At 39.5% G+C, this 22,237-nt stretch overlaps 3 protein-coding genes across 4 annotated transcripts in view; all 3 read left to right on the forward strand.

Annotated features, from left to right (window-relative positions):
- The window catches only part of znf1161 (zinc finger protein 1161), an 18,318-nt gene extending 14,268 nt beyond the window's left edge, over nucleotides 1-4,050 (forward strand). The window contains exon 5 of one of the 2 annotated variants that reach the window (XM_088651628.1): nucleotides 1,090-4,050. In XM_088651628.1, coding sequence (XP_088507754.1) covers nucleotides 1,090-2,222 — 1,133 coding nt within the window. In that variant the 3' untranslated portion in view covers nucleotides 2,223-4,050. The remainder of the gene's footprint in view (nucleotides 1-1,089) is intronic. The other variant, NM_001245092.1, reaches the window with a different exon arrangement.
- Nucleotides 1-22,237, forward strand: part of si:dkey-4c15.14 — a 231,553-nt gene that overhangs the window by 73,019 nt on the left and 136,297 nt on the right. The window lies entirely within an intron of this gene.
- LOC147838326 (uncharacterized) lies at nucleotides 6,451-22,125 on the forward strand. The gene is made up of 7 exons (XM_087304810.1): nucleotides 6,451-6,520; nucleotides 7,175-7,284; nucleotides 8,661-10,264; nucleotides 13,407-13,437; nucleotides 14,966-15,017; nucleotides 15,653-15,762; nucleotides 18,216-22,125. Exons 1-7 carry the CDS (start codon nucleotides 6,471-6,473, stop codon nucleotides 19,262-19,264), a joined length of 3,006 nt encoding a protein of 1,001 aa, XP_087160936.1. The 5' UTR covers nucleotides 6,451-6,470; the 3' UTR covers nucleotides 19,265-22,125.

Consider the following 22,237-nt stretch of genomic DNA (forward strand, 5'->3'; position numbering starts at 1 on the left):
GTCTTTTGAAAACAGCAAGAGCAGCAGTTCGTCTTTGCTGTGTCACTGTTTTGTCATGTTTCTGTGCTGCTGTGCATGCAAAAGTACTTAGTATGAGAATTATTTCATGCAAAACTTTTTTTTGCGTTTTATTTAGCCGTGCATAAATGTATGCCTGTCTCTCATTCCGTGTTGTTCAAAAAGCTCATTGTTGGTCCACAAACAAAAGCGAAACCTATGCTTATTGGTTGTGATATAGCGAGTTTGAACCAATCTGGGCATGAAGGAGGGACAATGCATCAACGTATCATGTCTGGTTTGTCCGGAGACACAGTGACGAGCGTTTCTTTGTCAAATCAGCGTTGTCAAATTTTGATGATGTAACCGCACTGATTCCAGAGCCTCTGAAAGTCCGCGAATGTTATGTGATACAGCACTGGAAAGCTGAGATTCTCTTCTTTATGCCAATCTTTGAATTGTATGAATGGGATCAGCGGATCAAAAGTTATTAAACATTTAAGAGCAATACTTATTTTTAGCCGCGGGCGGCTGTCTTGGTCTTTAAGGGTTAAAACCGTTGATATGCAATTGTTCATGGTATGATAATCGTGCAAGTTCAAATCGTGGTAGACCGTCATACCGGTATATTGTTACAACCCTACTTGGGTCCAAATTAACCGAAGATAAGCGCTTTTAACTTCTCCCTCAACCTCCTGCTGACCAGCAGGTACACACACACACACACACACTAGTGAATGCTGCTCTCTCATTGGCTGTAGGCGATCGCTGATGTTATTTTTAATCAGAGCACATTTCACACGGCATGATTTAAATCGCCGACAGCTCCAGATATTCAGCACGCCAAATATCTCGCAGGCATCGGCGACTCATCTACGATTCTCTCAGATCCCGTCTTTGATAATTCATACTGTGTAATTGTTACTCACGAGCACCGATTTGCCTGTGATTTCAGGCATTTGCAGCTGATTTCTCAAAACCTGTTGGTGAGTCAAAATCGGGGCTAAAATCACGCAGTCTGAACTCAGCATTACTTTCATCGTCATTTATTTTCAAATGTACGCTTTAAAATATAGCTTACTTTATTTTCAGATGTGCTGGTGGAGAAGGAGAGTGAAGCTGAGGAGAAACATCAGGTCAAAAGTGAAACTGAAACTCGCACAAAGGACAAACACAACTCTATAATGAAAAGAAAAGATTTCACCTGCACTCAATGTGGAAGGAGTTTCAGCCAGAAACACGACCTCAACGTTCACATGTTGATCCACATTGGAGAGAAACCCTACATGTGTTCACACTGCGGCAAGAGATTCAATCGTTCAGGACATCTGAAAAGACATGAGATGATGCACACTGGAGAGAAACCGCACAAGTGTGATCAATGCGGCAAATTATTTCCATGGCCTTCAGATCTGAAGACCCATCTTAGAGTTCACACAAACGAGAGGCCGTATTCCTGCTCTGAGTGTGGAAAGAGTTTCACATATCTGTCACATTTAAAAGGCCATCAGAAGATCCACACTGGTGAGAAAGCGTTTGTGTGCTCTGAGTGTGGGAAGAGTTTTATTAAATCTGGAGACTTGAAACAACACCAGATTATTCACACCGGAGAGAAACCGTTCATATGTACTGTGTGTGGGATGAGCTTTAGGCAATCATCACATCTTCATCAACACAAGCTGATCCACACTGGAGACAAAACACACAAGTGTGATCAGTGCGGCAAAACATTTCTGAGGACTTCAGATCTGAAGAACCATCTTAGTGTTCACACACAGGAGAAACCTCATTCGTGTTCTGAGTGTGGAAAGAGTTTTAAACGTTTGCGAGAGTTAAATTTGCATCAGCAGATGCACACTGGTGTGAGGGAGTTTGTGTGCATCGAGTGTGAGAAGAGTTTTATTCGAGCTAGAGACTTGAGACGACACCAGAAGATCCACACTGGAGAGAAACCGAACAAGTGTTCACACTGCGACAAGAGATTCATTCAAAAAGCACATCTCAAAACACATGAGAGCACTCACACTGAAGAGAAACCCTACACATGTGCTCAATGCGGGAAGAGTTTCAGAGCTTCATTTCTCCTTAATTTACACATCCTGCGCCACGCTGAAAGGAAAAACCACAAATGTGATCAATGCGACAAAACATTTTTGAGGGCTTCAGAGCTGAGGAAACATTTTCTAGCTCATACACAGGAGAAGCCTCATTCATGTTCATGTTAAGAAACGGTAAACAGCACTAGCTACGTTTTCATCCACCTGTTTTTATGTGTGTTTGGGAGATGCGCATAACTGAGGAGAATAAACTTTCTATTCGATAAGAAAAGATGCAATAGAAACACTTTCAGATCAAATTCCAGTATTTGCTTTAAAAACTTTGTTATCAGAGATTATTTGTTGATTAAAATGTGTGCGAATGGACAAAGTAGCCGGCTGAGCACACTGTAAAACATCGGAAGTGTTGTTTTGGTCATTCAGAGTACCTGCGGAGTCTTAAAAGCATTTAAAGAATCTTATATTTAATAATCTCAAAAAGTAAGGCCTTAATAGCCTTGAATTTGGTACAAAAAGTCTTGGATTTTGTTACCACGTTCTTAATTTATTTATTTTTGCCTTTTACCATAACAAAATTAACTGTTACTAATGTAAGCTAATGAAAGATTGATGCACCTTACACTCCACTTCATAGCAGCAAGTGCGAAAGCCAGCGCACCTGTGACTATCATTACCAGGCAAGTTAGGTACAGAACAAGAGGGTCTCTAGCCTAGTTTGTTGGCTAATATGGGAAAGTGTTGGTTTAATCCGCTGTGGCCAAGGAATCCGAATTATGTTTAGGTCAAGCCTGTGCCAGGAAATGATCGCGAGGCCTACTGCTGTTGGTGCTGGAAATCTTTTAAGCTAGCGACAATGGGTGTTACGGCCCCGGACTCGCATATGAAAGGTACCAAACACACCGCGTGTAGTACTGCTCATCAGCGCCAACCATCTATTGTGCAGTTCTGTGCACCGGAGACCTCTTTGGTTACTGAAATCAGCTTTGGTATCAGTAATGAAGAAATGATTACATTATGAAGCACTGCCACCACAGCCAAGGAGCATCCTATCTTACTGTTGGTCGACAACAACTCTGCAGGCAGAGGTGATGTGGGTCCTTAAAAGAATCTCTGAGCACCACTCTTAAGCCTGGTTTATACTTCTGCGTCAAGTGATCGGTGTGACCCACAGCACATGCAACGCGCGTAGCTGTGCATTTATATTTCTACGTGCTGTTTCTGTTGGTCTGCACTTCCGAAATGCTAGTGGGCAGTGAGGTGTTAATGTTCCTCTGTGTCGAGTTTCTTCGCTGCTGTTTTGTTTTTTCTAAATGCTTCTTTAATGTACAATTGGCTCAAACTCGTGCATTTTGAGGCAGGAACAGGCGGACGTGCAACAACTTTAACCATGAGGTAAACACAAAACAAAACTTTTTATGTGGATCTCCTTCACAGGACTCTACAGTTGTAAGCAATTGCTCTATCAGGCTTGCGCGGCTCTCAGTCCCGCCCACACTCATCAACACTACCAAGCCGACCAATCACAGAGCTTGCGCTATGCGTCGTTGCGATATGTAGTTACATTTTTTGAGCGGTGCGCGTCAGCAACGCTGACGGCAACGGCGAGGGCTATGCGTCCACGCATAGGCCGCGCCGTAGCATACGCGTGCGCTTGACGCAGAAGTATAAATCAGCCTTTACACATGAAATGAGAACATTACAGAGGTTTTCAAAACCATGTTTCCTAATTTCGGAGTTTGCAGCTTCAATCTCGTTTGGATGCAACAAAACTGCATAAATTACTAAATTCGGATTGGCTACTTTTATAACTAAAGAACTTATTGACCAGGTTAATCAGACCAACGGGTTTGTGGTCATGTTTGACGAGAGTCTCAATCAGATGACAAAAAGTAAGCAGCTGGACCTTCATATTTGCTACTTTGTGGACAACCGTGCTGTTGCGCATGTATTAAATATAACAGATAATTGAAATAAAATGTTTTATTTAGTTCAAGTAGCCCATTTGTACATACTTATTTTCTAGAGTTCAAAACTTATACAGATTTGACATTTTCCCTCAGACCTCTGTCGGAATGGATATGAAGTTCACGTTGAATTTTATTTGAAATGATTTTAAAAAGTTCTTAAAATTCTTAGAATTTCGTTTGGAGGATCCCGGGGGTACCCTGTCCTTCTAAAACGCCTAAACCATTTCAGTATTCGTGTTGTTTAGGGATGGTTAAAATAATTGGTTAACCGTTAACTGAAAGGGTGCGTTTGTAACCAATTAATGGTATCAGTTAAACGATTAAAAAATATTATTTTATATATTTTTAGAGTTTGGCTGCATAAGGGGCCAATTGAATGCACTTTTTTGCGTTGAGAGGCGCATCTTTTGAATGGTTTACTAACTGCCGCAGGTGTTTTGCGCACGGCTCAAATCTCAAAAAAATACTCAAGGGTTTCTTGAACCTTTAATTCACAATTGACAGCAGTTTGATTCACGGGTGATCCAGTCAACCACAACCAGAAATTCTGTGCCCCCAGTATTGTGTACCATACAACCATCTAGAATACATGATTACATGCTGTCATGCATTTGCAGTTAAAACATTTAATTATAATGGAAGTCAATGGGGTAAAAACAGCCCCCAACATAACCAAAGGGTAGTAAAGTGTGTTGTTGAGTTTTTGAAAAAAAAAAATTAGAGTTTTTCCAAAATATGCCAAAAAATAAGATTCATCAGCAAAAATCATTCGTTTTGCTGAAACACAGAGAAAGTTGTGGCCAAATTAAGCCTCAAAATGAGTGAATGAAAACACCCCGACAGCACACAAGTGTTGAATGTGGTATATCACATGTGTTCAGCATTAATTCTTTCGGTTATATCTCCTGGAAAACCCATGTAATTTCACCCAGCCCCCTTTCCTCAGATTTTTGATACAGTCTGTAACACCCCCAGGTTGCCAACTTTGGTATAGTATCTAATCACAGAAGCAGCTCAATACCTGGTCCATAATACAGTTACTAAACCGGCTGTCAACTGTGTTATTCAGACAAACACACAGCGCCAACCATGAAAATAAGTAATGATTTCTTGTGTGGCCCGGCACCATTTGATAAACTGCTGTAGATCATTGAGAATGAACGCAAACAGCTGTTAAATCTCAGAACGAGTCTTTACGATTCCAGAATCACATTCAATAAATCATCCATAATCGATTGCGTAGCTTGTCAATGAACTATGAGTCTGCAGTGAAACTGTTATATCTGAAAACTGCTGCTGGAGGTTTACAGAGCCAATTATCGTGGCAAAATGCACATGAAGATCGCCTTTGATTACTCATGCAGCGCTAACCCCGCCTATTAATTACAGCTGAATAATTACATTCAATTCAATTCAGCTTTATTTGTATAGCGCTTTTACAATGTAGATTGTGTCAAAGCAGCTTCTCATAAATGGTCATAGTAACTGGAACAGTGTGGTTCAGGTTTTAGTGTTTAAGTTCAGTTCAGTTTAGCTCAGTTCAGTGTGATTTAATCATTATTGAGAGTTCAAACACTGAAGAGCAAATTCATTGATGCGTAGCTCTACCAATCCTGAACCATGCAAGGCAGTGGCGACAGCGGAGAGGGAAAAAAAACTTCACCTGATGGGAGTGAAGAAAAAAAAACCTTGAGAGAACCAGACTCAGTTGGGCACGACCATTTTAATTTCTCCGCTGGCCAAAAGTCTTGTGCAGAGCTTCATTCGCCGTGGTTTAGGCTGAACATCTGCAATATTCACTGCTGTGATTCCACTGTTTCATAATCGCAAATAAACGCTTTATGCCTTAAAGATATTCAATCAGTGTTTTAAGAAGTTTAACTTTAACAGTGTGCATGTACATCTAGCTTTGTAACTTTTCCAGAATCTTCCTATTTTTCCTCCAATACGTCTTCAATTATTTCTCCATTTATGTCAGTTTTGGGATCTCCATAGAGAATTATGCGTGTTAAATAACTTCCTTATTTTCCTCCATTCATACATTTTTTTAAATATGTTGTCTACTTTTTTCTACATTTCACATTTGACAAAATAATAAATCTCTACAGTGATATATTCTTGCTCATTTCCTACTGTCAGTTCTCTAAAAGCAATACTTTCTCTTATTAATGTCATTCATCTTCCCTCAATTACTGACAGAATCAATCATGTCCTCACAGATTATTATCTAGATTGGGTTTTAAACATGGTCTCCAGTATAATATATGATATAATAACATCAGGTTTATCATTTAATAAACTGTTTTATTAATTTGTTACTATATAATTCGCTATAGTTTTTTATCGATTCATTAAATAAGCAACGTTTTAAGTGCCTAATAACAGGATTTCACCTCACATGATTAAGGTGGGTTTTTTTATGATCCGCCGTTGTTCCCGCCTCGCCGTGATGACGTCAGCGCTGACGCGTTCATTCAGCGTCGAGTCTTTTGAGCTGAGGTGAGTCGTTGACGCTTTTTCTCGTGTTTACACAACAATAAAACACACTTTACAGTTTATTAAAGCGACAATCTGCGACTAGTTTCTGCATTGAGTTCACCTCTATCTGTGTGTCTGCTGACCAAAACAATACAGCAGGCAGAGAGGAGCTCTGAGAGGACAATATGAGCTCAGTAACTTATTTGTGTTGGTGTGTTCGAGTTTTTCCACGTTTCTGTTTGTTATACCGCGAAATATGATCTGTCAAGGGAATTATGTGAATCTAATATGTATTTTGATGCAGATAAACAGTTTGTGGTGCTCTTTGCCTTATTTATAAAATAGTAATTAGTTTGTCCTGCAAGCACTCAGTATAAAATGAGCTGATCTGCTGTTGGTGATCCTGAATGGCTGATTAATGAGTGTTTATATTCTGAGGCTCGTCAGTATTATCAGAGCTGCTGAAATCCTCTTTATTTCATGTCAATAGTTTCTTTTATTACCTCATTCATTATACTGATGTCTTCTGATATTGAAATTGCCACATTCAGTTAATGTTATTGATGTTGACTTGAGCAAATTACATATTCTTATATTGTATCTCCTACAACATTCAACATTGTAATATGTTTTATTTCCTAAATGAATCAGATTTCTCTGTTTATTCTCCTGAAGCTCTGCCGCCATCAGTGAAAGACAAAGACAGAGTTTATTGAAGGACAGTGAGAAGATGAGTGATCCAGAACCCTGCAGAATTAAACAGGAAGAGACTGAAGAACTAATAGGTTTGTGTTCATTCATTACTCTTCTATGATAAGGCTGAACGACAGTGAGATTGTTAATATTTAAACACTTCTTCAGTTTTATGACTTTTTTTTCATATAGAAACTGACGTATAGATCATTAGAATTAATCTTAGCCTGGTTGTTAGCCTGCTAGCTGCAAAGAATGAATCTCTATAGTAACTTGATTTAGCCAAAGAATATAAAATAACCAACACATGTCACTCGTATCTCTTTGAATGGGGAAAAAGTGTAATTGTCAATATGGTGAATAAAGCCCCACCCAATAGTACAGGACCTGATTTTTGATCAATTTATGGTGAACAAAGCCCTACTAATAAAGAAGCCAATCATTGATCGCTATAGGCCACAGGTGTCAAACTGTTCCAAAAGGGCTGCAGCTCTGCACAGTTTAGTTCCAACCCTAATTAAACACACCTGATCAAACTAATTGAGTCCTTCAGGCTTGTTTGAAACCTACAGGTAAGAGTGTTGGAGCATGGTTGGAGCTAAACTGTGCAACCGGCCCTCCAGGAATTGAGTTTGACACCCCTGCTATAGACTGACGATACTCTGGGGGAGGGGCTCAGATCAGACGTGAGTTTCTGCAGATTTTGTGTGAATTGGGTGTTTAGAAATGAAACTAAAGAGACGGTTGTTGTTTAATTTTATTGGTGATTCCTAATATGTAATTCAGTAGTAAGCTTGGCAAGCAGTTTTGGAGAATTTGACGTTTCCCTATTCAGACGGTGAAATTACTTGCCTTATAGGGACTTTGATTTAGCTTAAAGAGCCCCTATTTGGGGTTTTTGAAAATGACCTTGCATGAAGCGTGCATTAACAGCTCTAAGTGAAGTGAAATATCCAGCTAAGGCTTAAATCTGAAAATGAACAGTGTTTGGAAGACTAGCCCAGAGCGGTGTGTGCTATAAAATATATACAGGGCTCAACAATAAGGACTGCCCGAAGGCCCAGGGCCAGTGTTAGAGACGCTTGGAACAGTAGACTAGATCATTACTGGCCCGATTGGGGCCACCTTTTGTTAAATAATTTTGAACAGAAATTAAATACTTTCACATTTTTCGTACTGCTGTTTTTGTTTTGTTAACCCATAATTTTGCTCATTATACATATATTATACATTTTAAAAATATTATTTAAATAATTTTTAACATTTAAATAATTATACACATTATTTTTGACACATTATTTAATATATGGGACCAGTGAAAATTTTGGCAGGGCAAGTAAAAAAACTAAACCATTGGACCGATCGGACCAATAAAAAAAAAATCCTTATCGTTGAACCCTGATATATATTTTAGCACTCCATCTGCTGTTTAGAATGACCTTTTAAAATATGACTTGTTTATTTTTAGAAGTGATGGTGAAGGAGGAGAGTGAAGAACCGAGTGAAGATGAGGAGAAACATCATGTCAAGAGTGAAGAAGAAACTCACGCAGAGGACGAACACAATTTTCTAAAGAAAAGGAAAGGTTTCACCTGCACTCAGTGTGGAAAGAGTTTTAACCAGAAATACGACCTCAACGTTCACATGAGAATCCACACTGGAGAGAAACCTTACAAGTGTTCCCACTGCGACAAGAGATTCCATTGTTCAGCCCACCTGAAGAGGCATGAGAAGACCCACACTGGAGAGAAACCACACAAGTGTGATCAGTGCGACAAACTCTTTTCAAGGTCTTCAACTTTGAAGAGACATCTTAGAGTTCATACAAAGGAGAAGCCTTATTCGTGCGCTGAGTGTGGAAAGAGTTTTTCTCAGCGGTCAATTTTGAATGAGCATCAGAAGTTCCACACTGGTGTGAGAGAGCATGTGTGCATCGACTGTGGGAAGAGTTTTATTAAAACTGGAGACTTGAAACGACACCAGATAGTCCACACTGAAGAGAGACCCTTCACATGTACTGTGTGTGGGATGAGTTTTAAACAATCGGTAACTCTTAATAAACACATGCTGATCCACATTGTAGAGAAGCCTTACAAGTGTTCACACTGCGACAAGAGATTCAGCCAGTTAAGACACATGAAAGCACATGAGATGATCCACACTAGAGAGAAAACACACGACTGTGATCAGTGCGGTAAAACATTTTTGAAGGCTTCAGATCTGAAGGAGCATCTTCGAGTTCATACAATCGTGAAGCCTCATTCCTGTTCTGAGTGTGGAAAGAATTTTAGTCGTCTGTCAAATTTAAAAGACCATCAGATAAGGATTCACACGGGAAAGAAGATATACACACAGAGTCCTTGTGGAAAGAGTTGTAAGCAACCATCAAACCTTAATCAACACATGATGATACACCTTGTAGAGAAGCCTTACAAGTGTTCACACTGCGACAAGAGATTCAGCCAGTTAAGACTCATGACAACACATGAGATGATCCACACTGGAGAGAGAACACACAAGTGTGATCAGTGCGGCAAAACATTTTTGAGGGCTTCAGAGCTGAAGGAGCATCTTAGAGTTTACACAAACGAGAGGCCTTATCCGTGCTCTGAGTGTGGGAAGAGTTTTAAACGTTTACGAGAGTTAAATGCACATGAGCAGATCCACACTGGTCTGAAGGAGTTTGTGTGCCTTGAGTGCGAGAAGAGTTTCATTACAGCTAGCGGCTTGAAACGACACCAGAGGATCCACACTGGAGAGAAACCCTTCAAGTGTTCACACTGCGACAAGACATTCAGTCAATCAGGAAATCTGAGAGTACATGAGAGTGTTCACACTGGAGAGAAACCGTACACGTGTACTCAATGTGGGATGAGTTTCAGAGCTTCGTCTTCCCTTAACGTACACATGCTGCGCCACACTGGAGAGAAACCGCATAAATGTGACCAATGCGACAAAACATTTTTCAGGGCTATAGAGCTGAGGAAACATTTTCTAGCTCATACACAGGAGGAGAATGGGGTTCGTATGTTGCTAGTTGACCATCAACCGGATTCTCAGAGGATGACAAGCTGACAAAACATTGCTGCAGCTCTGATACAAGATTTATTTTTGGAGAAAACCTAAAAGAACTGCAGTGTTTGGGTGTTCTGTGTCAGTCTAGAGGTAATTAGTCTTACCGAAATGTGTATATACCTTATAAAGCAGGGGTCACCAATCTCACTCCTGGAGGTCTGGTGCCCTGCAGGTTTTAGCTCCAACTTGCCTCAACACACCTGCCTAGGTGTTTCAAGTATACCTAGTAAGACTTTGATTAGCTCGTTCAGGTGTGTTTGATTAGGATTGGAGCTAAAACCTGCAGGACACCGGACATGCAGGATCAAGTTTGGTCACCCCTGTTATTAGTGGTGGGCAAAGCGAGGCTTCGTGAAACACTGAAACAGTCGAAGCAAATGTGTCGAAGCTTCGAAACGTTTCGAAACCTCACTCTACAGTGACATGTAGTGGTCATTTTTTATGTATTGCACTGAAACAGCTTCAGCAAAGAACGATTGAACAAATTGAGGCATTAAACCTAACTTTGTACATAAAATCCTCAAGTAACATAGTACAGTGGATAAGGTATTAGACTTCCATGCAGGGTTAGTCGGTTTCGAAGCCAGTCTGTCGCAGTTGTTTTAAAATGCCTTAATACCAGTTGGTAATGCTTTGCTCTTGTATCGTTTTGTTTCAACATTAGTCTGATATCCGAATAAACAATTTGTGAATAAATATGTCTTGTTTTTGTCTTAAAACAGGGTTGTTGCTAGATCAAAAACGGTGGCCTGAAGTTATCAAGAATTATTTATATTATTCATTCAATTTCCCATTTATTGTATTTTATTAATGTCTACCCTAACCCTAAACCCAACCATACTGTAAAAATATTTATTATTGTTTTACAGTGTTACAAAAATGATGCTAAATTGATGGCATAACTGTAGCTGTATCCTATTTAGGCTATACAAAACAGAAACATGATTAAAATACATAAAACCATGATTTCAGAGTATTTGTACAAGTTGGGATTCGAACCCAAAACATCATACAAAGCATAGAATCATTAAGCAACCACACAGACCTCTAAGCCATATGAAACAGAGATTGATCGGAGACCTTGTCACTCAAATGACGATTCGCCAGGTCTCGAAACGTTTCTAAGCTTATCGATGCTTTGAATCGCTTTAGTCACATGACTAGGTGTTTCGAAACACTTTAGTCACGTGACTTGAGTGCTTCGGATCATGCTTCGGTGCAGTGTTTCGAAACACTTGCGCTTCGGGATCTCGACACTGTGTCGAAACATCAGTTTCACGTCAGCCATCCCTACCTGTTATAAAGTATAAAGCTGATCAGTCAGTTATTGTCATGTGACTCTCAGTGCACTTGTGGCATTCATTCAACTTGGTGTGCCTGGAAGGCGCAAGTGCGTCACGCCCATTATACTTATTTCAGACCCATATCCCACAATCCTCTCGTTTTTGTTATTTCTTCCAGAAAATGTATTCATCCATTAATTCATTTTCTGCCTCTTTTCTGGGGCTGGGTAGTGGGGGCAGCAGTCTTAGGAGAGAACCCCAGACTTCCCTCTCCCCAGACACGTCCTCCTGCTCCTCCGAGGGGATCCCAAGGCATTCCCAGACCAGCCGAGAGACATAGTCCTTCCAGCGTGTCCTGGGTCTTCCCCGAGGCCTCCATCCGGTGGGACATGCCTGGAACACCTCCCTAGGTAGGCGTCCAGGAGGCATCCGAAACAGATGCCCGAGCCACCTCAGCTGACTTCTCTCAATGTGGAGGAGCAGCATCTTTAATCCCTGCCACCCCTGAAGGAAACTCATTTCAGCCTCTTGTATCCGAGATCTTGTCCTTTCGGTCATGACCATGGGTGAGAGTAGGAACGTAGATTGATCAGCAAATTGAGAGCTTTGCCTTTTGGCTCATCTTCACCACAACGGACCGGCACATCGACCGCATTACTGCTGCTGCTGCACCAATCCGCCGGTCAATCTCACATTCCATCCTTCCCTCACTCCTGAACAAAACCCAGAGATATTTAAACTACTCCACCTGGGGTAAGGACTTTCCTCCAACCTGGAGAACTTCCAGAAAACTCCCGTAACTTCACTCTGCTATTTTCCTCAGCTTTTTGGTACAGCCTGTAACACCCCCGAGTTTCCAACTTTGGCATAATAATAATAATAATAATTCCTTACATTTATATAGCGCTTTTCTGGGCACTCAAAGCGCTTTACACACAATGGGGGATCTCCTCATCCACCACCAGTGTGCAGCACCCACCTGGATGACGCGACGGCAGCCATTTTGTGCCAGACCGCACACCACACACCAGCTGATTGGTGGAGAGGAGACAGCGATGAAGCCAATTGGAATATGGGGATGGTTAGGAGACCATGATAGACAAAGGCCAGTGGGCAGATTTGGCCAGGATGCCGGGGTTAAACCCCTACTCTTTTCGAAGGACATCCTGGGATTTTTAACGACCACAGAGAGTCGGGACCTCGGTTTAACGTCTCATCCGAAAGACGGCATAGTATCCAATCACAGCGGTCCATAATATAGTTATTAACCTGGCTCTCAATTGTGTTGTTCAGACAAACACACAGCGCCATCCTTGTGTGGTCTGGTTCCATTTGGACTGGTGATTGAGGACCACTGACGTAGATCACTGATGAATGCAAGCAACTGTTAAATCTCGGAACGAGTCTTTCCGATTCCAGGATCACAATGAATAAATCATCCACGATCGTTTGCAAAGCTTGTCAACGAACTATGAGTCCATGTAGTAAAGCTGTAGTAAAGATATATCAGGGACGTGCGGTCAGGGGAGGCAGGTGAGGTAGTGCCTCACCTGTCATCATCCTCACTTGCCATCATGAGATGTATACTAATGATAAAATAAATATTTGTCCTCTGATCTGTGCTATAGATGCAATTTCTATAAATGCAATAGCTCTGCCGCACTGAAGAGGGCGCGCGTGAGCTCACATTATCCTAGTTCAGCGGTTGCTCTTCTTCAACACAGTATAGTTCAACAGAAGGTCGTTATTTTTTGTTTTGCCCTGACTGTCTGCTATAATCATGGATATCGGCTCAAAAATGTATCAAAATTAGACTTTTAATCAAAACGTGAATAAATAATGGCCGACCAATGTAGGAGTTTGCTTCGAAGAACGGGACTGAAGATAGCGAGATCATTTCAAAGTCATTTAAAGTCATGTCTAGAAGTCCTTACCAGCCACAAACCTCACCGCTAGTCATAGATAGATAGATAGATAGATAGATAGATAGATAGATAGATAGATAGATAGATAGATAGATAGATGTTTTTTTTGTGCAAAATATGCGTTGTTGACCTTTTAAACTATACCAATAAGCAATTAAAATATTTATATAAAGGTATTTACAGTTAAGTGTCTATATTGGTTACACAGATGGCCTGATGTTCTGTTTTGCTCATGAATGTTTAATAATGGGATACAGAAAGTACAGACTAAAACTAGATTAAATGAACTTAAAGCATTAGAGTTAATTCATCCATAACTCATTTAGGTTGAGTTCTGCTTAATATGATCAGTTTAAGAGTTACCATAACTCATCATTAAGTCATATTTTTTATTTTATTTTAAGTTTAACTAACTTAATTAAGTGGTTTTCACTGCTACTGTTCATTTAAACATTTTTCCTCCTCGAATAGTTTTTTTAAAATAATTTCTCCATTTATGTATGTTTTTGTATTTCTCCAAAGAATTATGTGCATTAAAATCTCTATAAATACTTTATTTTCCTCCTTTCATAAATTTTTTTTGAAAAATGTTGTTCTACTTGCGTCTAATTTCACATTTAACTAAATAATGAATCTCTACAGTGATATATTCTTGCTCATTTCCTACACCCAGTTCTCTAAAAGCAATACTTTCTCTAATAAATGTTATTCGACCTCCACCAATTACATCTGACACAATCTGTCTGAAATCTAGATTTGTTTTCAAACATGTCTCCAGTATAATATTTAATATAATAACATCATATAAAATATATATATAATTTGTTTGTTCATTTATATATAAATATATATATATATATATATATATATATATATATATATATATATATATATATGAAAAGTGCAAAAACCTCTAAAAGCCGTTTAAAATTTATTTTAAAGAATGAGCATTTTTCCTCTGCGTAGGTTCAGAAATTTTAAGTTTATGGCAAAAAATACACCTTTAAAAGTCTTTAAAATGAAATAACTTAACATAAACAAAGGAGTCTGAGATAAATGATCGTTTTTTGATGGAAATTTCAGACAGCACTTTTTTGCAATATATATATGTATGTATGTATAAATATATATATATATATATATATATATATATATATTTATATATATATATATATATATATATATATATATATATATATGTATAAATATATATATATATATATATATATATATATATATATATATATATATATTTATATATATATATATATATATATATATATATATATATATATATATGTGTGTGTGTGTGTGTGTATGTATATATATATATACATATATATATAAATATATATATATTAGCAACATTTTTAGCGCCTAATAGACAGTATTTCACCATCCACATATTTAGTAAGGTGTTGATTTTGTGTACATTAGCAATTATTTTTGTAATCTGGTTTTTATGATCCGCCGTTGTTCCCGCCTCTCAGCGATGACGTCGCCACTGACGCGTTCATCCAGCGTCGAGTCTTCAGAGCTGAGGTGAGTCGTTGACGCTTTTTCTCGTGTTTACACAACAATAAAACACACTTTACAGTTTATTAAAGCGACAATCTGCGACTAGTTTCTGCATTGAGTTCACCTCTATCTGTGTGTCTGCTGACCAAAACAAAACAGCAGGCAGAGAGCAGCTCTGAGAGGACAATATGAGCTCAGAAACTTATTTATGTTGGTGTGTTTGAGTTTTTCCACATTTCTGTTTGTTATACCGAGTAATATGGTATGTGAAGGGAAATATGGGAATTCTCTGCAGCATAAACATTTAATTTAATGCAGAAAATGAACATAAAATTAAAAGTTTGCGGTGCTGTTTTTCTTATTTATAAAATAGTGATTAGTCCATCCTTCAAACACTCAGTATAAAATGAGCTGATCTGCTGCTGGTGATCCTGAATGGCTGATTACTAAGTGTTTATATTTTCTTTTATTACCTCATTCATTATACTGATGTCTTCTGATCCACAAATTGCCACATTAAGTTAATGTTACTGGTGTCAGCTCACTTGAGCAAATTATTTAATCATAAATTGTGTTTCTTATAAGATTCAACATTACAATATGTTTTATTTCCTCACTCAGTGTAAATGAATCAGATTTCTCTGTTTGTTCTCCTGAAGCTCTGCCGTCATCAGTGAAAGACAAAGACAGAGTTTATTGAAGGACAGTGAGAAGATGAGTGATCCAGAACCCTGCAGAATTAAACAGGAAGACACTGAAGAACTAATAGGTTTGTGTTTATTCATTACTCTTCAATAATGAGGCTGATGAACAGTGAGGTTAATCTTTAATATTTCATTATTTTAGATGCCCTTTGGTTCCCATGAACGAGACAGAGAGTTTCTGACGGGTGCTTGATTCTTTATTATGCTCAAGACGAGAGCCATTAAACTTTCGTTGCGAAGCACCGTGAAACTACACAAAGAAACAACAAAAATCAATAAAAACAACTCGTATACAGAATAATATGACAAATAAAGATATAATGTACAGAGCGACATATGAAAGTGCAACAATGAAGTATATGAAGACAGTTTGAAACAACTAATAAGAAGGCAGAGCTCACGATTAACATATACATACAAATGAACTCATGTGGCTTAAATATTAACTTCACATACCTCGCTCCGCTTTCCCAAAGGGTTCTATTAAAAATTTTTTTGCAGGATTAAGCCTCCTTTTTTCTATAAATCGCACTGCAACGTGTCTTCTCTTCGCTCCTGCTATCCTGATTAACCTATTAGTCACCTAGGCTACCGAAACACGTGACATGCTCTGATGCTCTAAAAATATTTAAAGGCATATAATGATTTAGTGGTCACTAGGGTTGTAACGGTATGAATTTTTTACGGTATGATAATCGTCTAAAACAATACCACGGTTTGACGGTTTCGCGGTATACGGTATGTTACAAATGTTACAAAATAATAGAACATTGAAGCAAATTTGACTTTTTCCAAATAATATATTTTCAGTTACTATAAACAACACCCCTTACAATGAACAAATAAAAAAATAAGAAAATAATAAATAATGTGTCAAAGTCCAAATAAAGTCCAAATAAACATGGTGCAAATCCTCAGTAAAAAATAGATATAAATATTTACTATACTATAAATAGTTACATAACGAAACTAGATACAATATGGAACATCCTTAGGTTTTATGTGCCAGCAGGGATATGGTTGTCTGTGGATATGGATTTGGATATGGTTGTCTGCAATGCAGACAAACAGCTGCACCTTCATTTGCGTCTTTTGAAAACAGCAAGAGCAGCAGTTCGTCTTTGCTGTGTCACTGTTTTGTCATGTTTCTGTGCTGCTGTGCATGCAAAAGTACTTAGTATGAGAATTATTTCATGCAAAACTTTTTTTTGCGTATTTAGCCGCGCATAAATGTATGCCTATCTCTCATTCCGTGTTGTTCAAAAAGCTCAGTGTTGGTCCACAAACAAAAGTGAAACCTATGCTTATTGGTTGTGATATAGCGAGTTTGAACCAATCTGGGCATGGAGGAGGGACAATGCATCAATGTATCATGTCTGGTTTGTCCGGAGACACAGTGACGAGCGTTTCTTTGTCAAATCAGCGTTGTCAAATTTTGATGACGTAACCGCACTGATTCCAGAGCCTCCGGGGCCGCGAATGTTATGTGATACAGCACTGGAAAGCTGAGATTCTCTTCTTTATGCCAATCTTTGAATTGTATGAATGGGATCAGCGGATCAAAAGTTATTAAACATTTAAGAGCAATACTTATTTTTAGCCGCGGGCGGCTGTCTCGGTCTTTAAGGGTTAAAACCGTTGATATGCAATTGTTCATGGTATGATAATTGTGCACGTTCAAATCGTGGTAGACCGTCATACTGGTATATTGTTACAACCCTAGTGGTCACTTACAATTATTCCTCAATGCCATGTTTCTCTCAGTATTGATAAAAGCTAAAAAAAAAAATGTTTCAAAATGTGAAATGAATATGATATGAAGTTTAGGAGTTTGGAGTTTGTTTTCTCGTTAAAGTTGCAATAGGGTATATGCCAAAGTATGCTAATAGGACTTTTAATTTGCCAGTAACCTGGGTTAATCGTTCATGGCGAACTGTATGCCATTGCAAAATCGGCGCGTTTAAGGTCTGTTTTCTTTAAAAATCAGCGATCTCCACTGGCTGAGTGATATCCGATATAAAGTGGGTCTCAGATTGTACAAGAAGCACTGCATGACATTACATTTCCCCCGCCATATCTTTATAATATGAGCATTTAGTTTACCCCAGTATATTCAATGGGGCTTCTGCACTAACCTGCCGATTCTGACAGGCGCGTGCGAGCAAATGGCTTTTTGTCTCGTTTTACGCTTGAGCAACTAAATGGATGCCAAAGTCTGTTTACTGATTGTATTTGAATTACATTACAACATCGATACTTTAAAAGGAACCATATAAAATGGCAAAAAAAATCACGATATCAGGTCACCGGAAGTGTATCAGCATGGGAAACGCATTAGCTCGGCATATACCCCATTATGATCGTGGTGGCCTTGATTATGTCAATGGGCCACTTCTAGCTCTGCGACTGGATACAATGCTTCGCTATTTCGGTCTTGATAAGTAGAAAAAATATAGTTCAGCACTCCATCTGCTGTGAAAAATGCGCCTTTAAAGTATTCATTACTTTCATTTTTTAGATGTGGTGGTGAAGGAGGAGAGTGAAGAACTGAGTGAAGATGAGGAGAAACATCATGTCAAGAGGGAAGAAGAAACTCACGCAGAGGACGAACACAAAAAGAACGATTTCACCTGCACTCAGTGTGGAAAGAGTTTCAGCAGTAAATGTGATCTCAAGTCTCACATAATGATCCACACCGGAGAGAACCCTTACAAGTGTTCACACTGCGACAAGAGATTCAAACATTCAGGACACTTGAAATCGCATGAGAAGACCCACACTGGACGGAAACGGCACAAATGTGATCAATGCAGCAAATTATTTTCAAGGCCTTCAATTTTGAAGATCCATCTTAGAGTTCATACAAAGGAGAAGCCTTATTCATGCTCTGAGTGTGGAAAGAGTTTTATGGATCAGTCATATTTAAAAACACATCAGAAGATCCACACTAGTGTAAAAGAGCATGTGTGCTTTGAGTGCAGGAAGAGTTTTATTAAAGCTGGAGACTTGAAACGACACCAGATAGTCCACACTAAAGAGAAACCCTTCACATGTACTTTGTGTGGGATGAATTTTAAGCGATCATCAAACCTTAATCAACACATGATGATCCACACTGGAGTCAGAACACACAAATGTGATCAGTGCGGTAAGACATTTTTGAGAGGTTCTGAGCTAAAGGACCATCTTAGAGTTCATACACAGGAGAAGCCTTATTCATGTCCTTTGTGTGGAAACAGTTTTAGGCGTTTACGAAATTTAAATGAACATCTGAAGATCCACACTGGAGTGAGGGAGTTTGTGTGCTTACAGTGTGAGAAGACTTTCATTAGAGCTACTGACCTGAAACAGCACCAGCGGATTCACACTGGAGAGAAACCGTACACATGTACTGAGTGTGGGAAGAGTTTCAGAGTTTCATCATTCCTTACAACACACATGGTCATCCACACTGGAGAAAGACCACATAAATGTGATCAATGCGGTAAGGCATTTTTGAGGCCGTACGAGCTGAGGAAACATTTTCTGGCTCATGCAAGACGGAGCCTTATTCATGTTCCCTGTTAACATCAATGATATTTACCTTCCTGGAAACTCTCCACTGTATTCACGAACATCAGATTTCACAGCTAAATGTATGTTAATGAGTTTTATTACATTAATACACAATTGACAAATCGCAGCAGTTTGATTGACAGGCGATCCAGTCTACTATGACCAGAAATTCAGTGCCCTCGTCACTGCCCACCATGTTTATGACAGACGTGGTAATAGAGATGCATTGACATTTAACATAAGCATGGTGAAGATGTGCTCTTATGGAAATGTTAATTGTGACATGACAGAACAACCAACAAGTTACCTGAGGCCTCGAAGTTGACCGGTGAGATGAGCTTACTTAAACTGTATAGCCTGGAGACCCAGATTAACAATCGATAAGTCTTTAATTTCTTAGGCCGTACTCACACTAGGTACAGTTGCCTCGAACCGGCCCAAAGCACGATTGTCCCCCTTCCGTCTCCCCCAACGGCCCGCACTCACACCACAAACGGGCTTCGGCACGCTTACGTCATTGCTGCTGCGCTGTTCATTGAGAAGCGCTCTCTCACTCAGCAGCACAGTGGAGATTTCTCTAGTTATATCGTGTTAGCTGTTTGTTATGCAGTCAAATATTTCGCCAAACAGTCCTTAGGGATGCGGTGACACGCAGTCAGATATTTCGCTAAACAGATCCGCCACTTTTGGCACTCAAAAACAATCATAAAGCTCTCGTGCTGCAGGAATGAGGAGGTGCAGCTGTTGTGCAGTGAGGAGTTCTCGTCTTTAATAAACTACGGCAGTTTGCGTTCACTGAACAGCCAGAATGATTAATAAATCCATATGAAACAGTCCCTTAAAGTCACGTCTCGCTTTCGGTTTCGGGCTTTGGCGCGTTTTGCGCTCACACACAAGCGTACCGCGCCAAAGCCCAAGTGAACTGCGCTCAGGCACACCTCTTCCAACCGGGCCAGGGCCGGCCAAGTGAACCGTGCTTGAGCCTGATTCAGCGCACTCACACTTCTCAAACGATCCGGGAAATGGGCCTGGGCACGGAACGGATGGCATAGTGTGAGTAGGCCCTTAGATGCAGCAGTCTCAGCAGGGAACCCCAAACCTTTCTCTCTCTACAAACACTTCTCCAGCTCTCCTGAAAAGATTTCAATGTGTTCACAGGCAAGCAGAGGGAGATAGTCCCTCCAGCATTATCCTGGATTTTCCTTGTGTCGTCTCCCTGGTGGGACAAGTTCAGAACCGCTCCCTAGGTAGGCATCCAGTAATCATTCAAAACAGATGCCCAGTCCTCTTGAGCTAGCTCTTCTTGATGTAAAAGAGCAATGGCTCTACTCTGAGCTCCTCCAAATGACAGAACCCCTCACACTTTCCTTAAGAGTTCTCCTGCTACCCTGCAAAAGACGCTCATTTCAGCCACTTTTCCTTTCAGTCATGCCCATAAGGCATTGGTCACCAAACTTGTTCCTGAAGGTCCGGTGTGTCCTGGAGATTTTCGCTCCAACCATAATCAAACCCACCTGAACAAGCTAATCAAGGTCTTACTAGGTATACTTGAAACATCCAGGCAGGTGTGTTGAGGAAAGTTGGAGCTGAACTCTGCAGGGACTCCAGGATTTGTGACCCCTGCCATAAGGCCTTCGGTCTTGTTTCTAAGGTCTTGTTCTTTAGGATGATGGGAGTTTGCCATGTGCTTCGTGAACATGAAGAAGGCCAGTTTGACCATGTCCCTTGTTGCATTTTGTAAAAATCTGCTGAGAAAGTATGGGGTACGAGACGCTTCTCTCATTCCCCAGGTATTCCCACTCTCACAACATTGACCTTGGGGTCATGACCAAAAGGACTTCAGAATTGTTATCAGGATCTTGTTCTTTTGGTTATGACCATCATGGGTTTTTATAGTGTTTTTTTATGTTGTTGCTGGTGTCGATGTGACGTAATTTAGTTCAGCATTACCTCTACCGTGATGTTTTGAACGACAAAATAAAGGAAACCTGTTGAGAAGTTTTGTTCCTAAACAGCAAACTCAGTGTCACACCTCTGCTCCGATGGTACACTCCAATCTCCTCATTCAATCTCTGGCCAATCAGGACTGCCTCAAGGGCTTTATTAACTGCACCTGTGCCCACAGTTTGCTAATCTCTGGCAGCACATGGCTGAACTGTGCAGAGGACTGAATTTGATCTCCTTTGTTTTCCTGTGTGTGCGCGTATTTGACCATGTAAGTGGCTTTTGCATGATTTAAGTTGACTTAAGTGCTCATGTTTCATGTTTGCCATATTTCTGTTTAGTTATGTACTTTGTTTTTTGGTAAACTGAAGCATTTGTATTTCTGTTATTTCCTTACTGATTACTGACACATTGTATATCTGTTATTTCCTTGCAGAAAATCACACACACACACACACACACAAACACACACATACATACCTTTCATCCTAAGTACAAATGTAAAAGCCAGAAACTACAGAACGATAACCAGAAACCAGCAACAATCTAGAATACATGATTATATGCTGTCATGGACTTTATAATTAAAAAAATGTCATTATAATGAAAGTCAATGGGGCAAAAACTGCCCCCAACATAATGAAAGGGTGGTAAATTAGAGTGTGTTGTTGAATTTTTGAAACATTTCAAAGCTTTTTTCCCAAAATATTTGTCAAAATAAGATTCATCATTAAAAATCATTCCATTTGCTGAAACAGAGAAAGTTGTGCCCAAATTAAGACTCAAAATCAGCCCAGAGTGGATGAAAACACCCCAACAGCGCACAGGGGTTTAGAGCTGTTAATGAGAATCAACACAAACAGCTTTTAAATCTCAGAAGAGTCTGTTCTATTCCAGAATCACATTGAATAAATGTAATATAATTTGTTGTAGTTTTTATTTGTTTATTATAAGCTATCTGATTTTTATAAAAAAGTTTTCATATATATTCACAGATGATGCGTGATTTGTAAACTGTCATTGTGTTGTAATCTTATTTGT

The sequence above is a fragment of the Danio rerio genome, chromosome 22, assembly GCF_052040795.2.
Source record: "Danio rerio strain M-AB ecotype USA chromosome 22, GRCz13ab, whole genome shotgun sequence".
In the NCBI taxonomy this organism is placed as follows: Eukaryota; Metazoa; Chordata; class Actinopteri; order Cypriniformes; family Danionidae; genus Danio; species Danio rerio.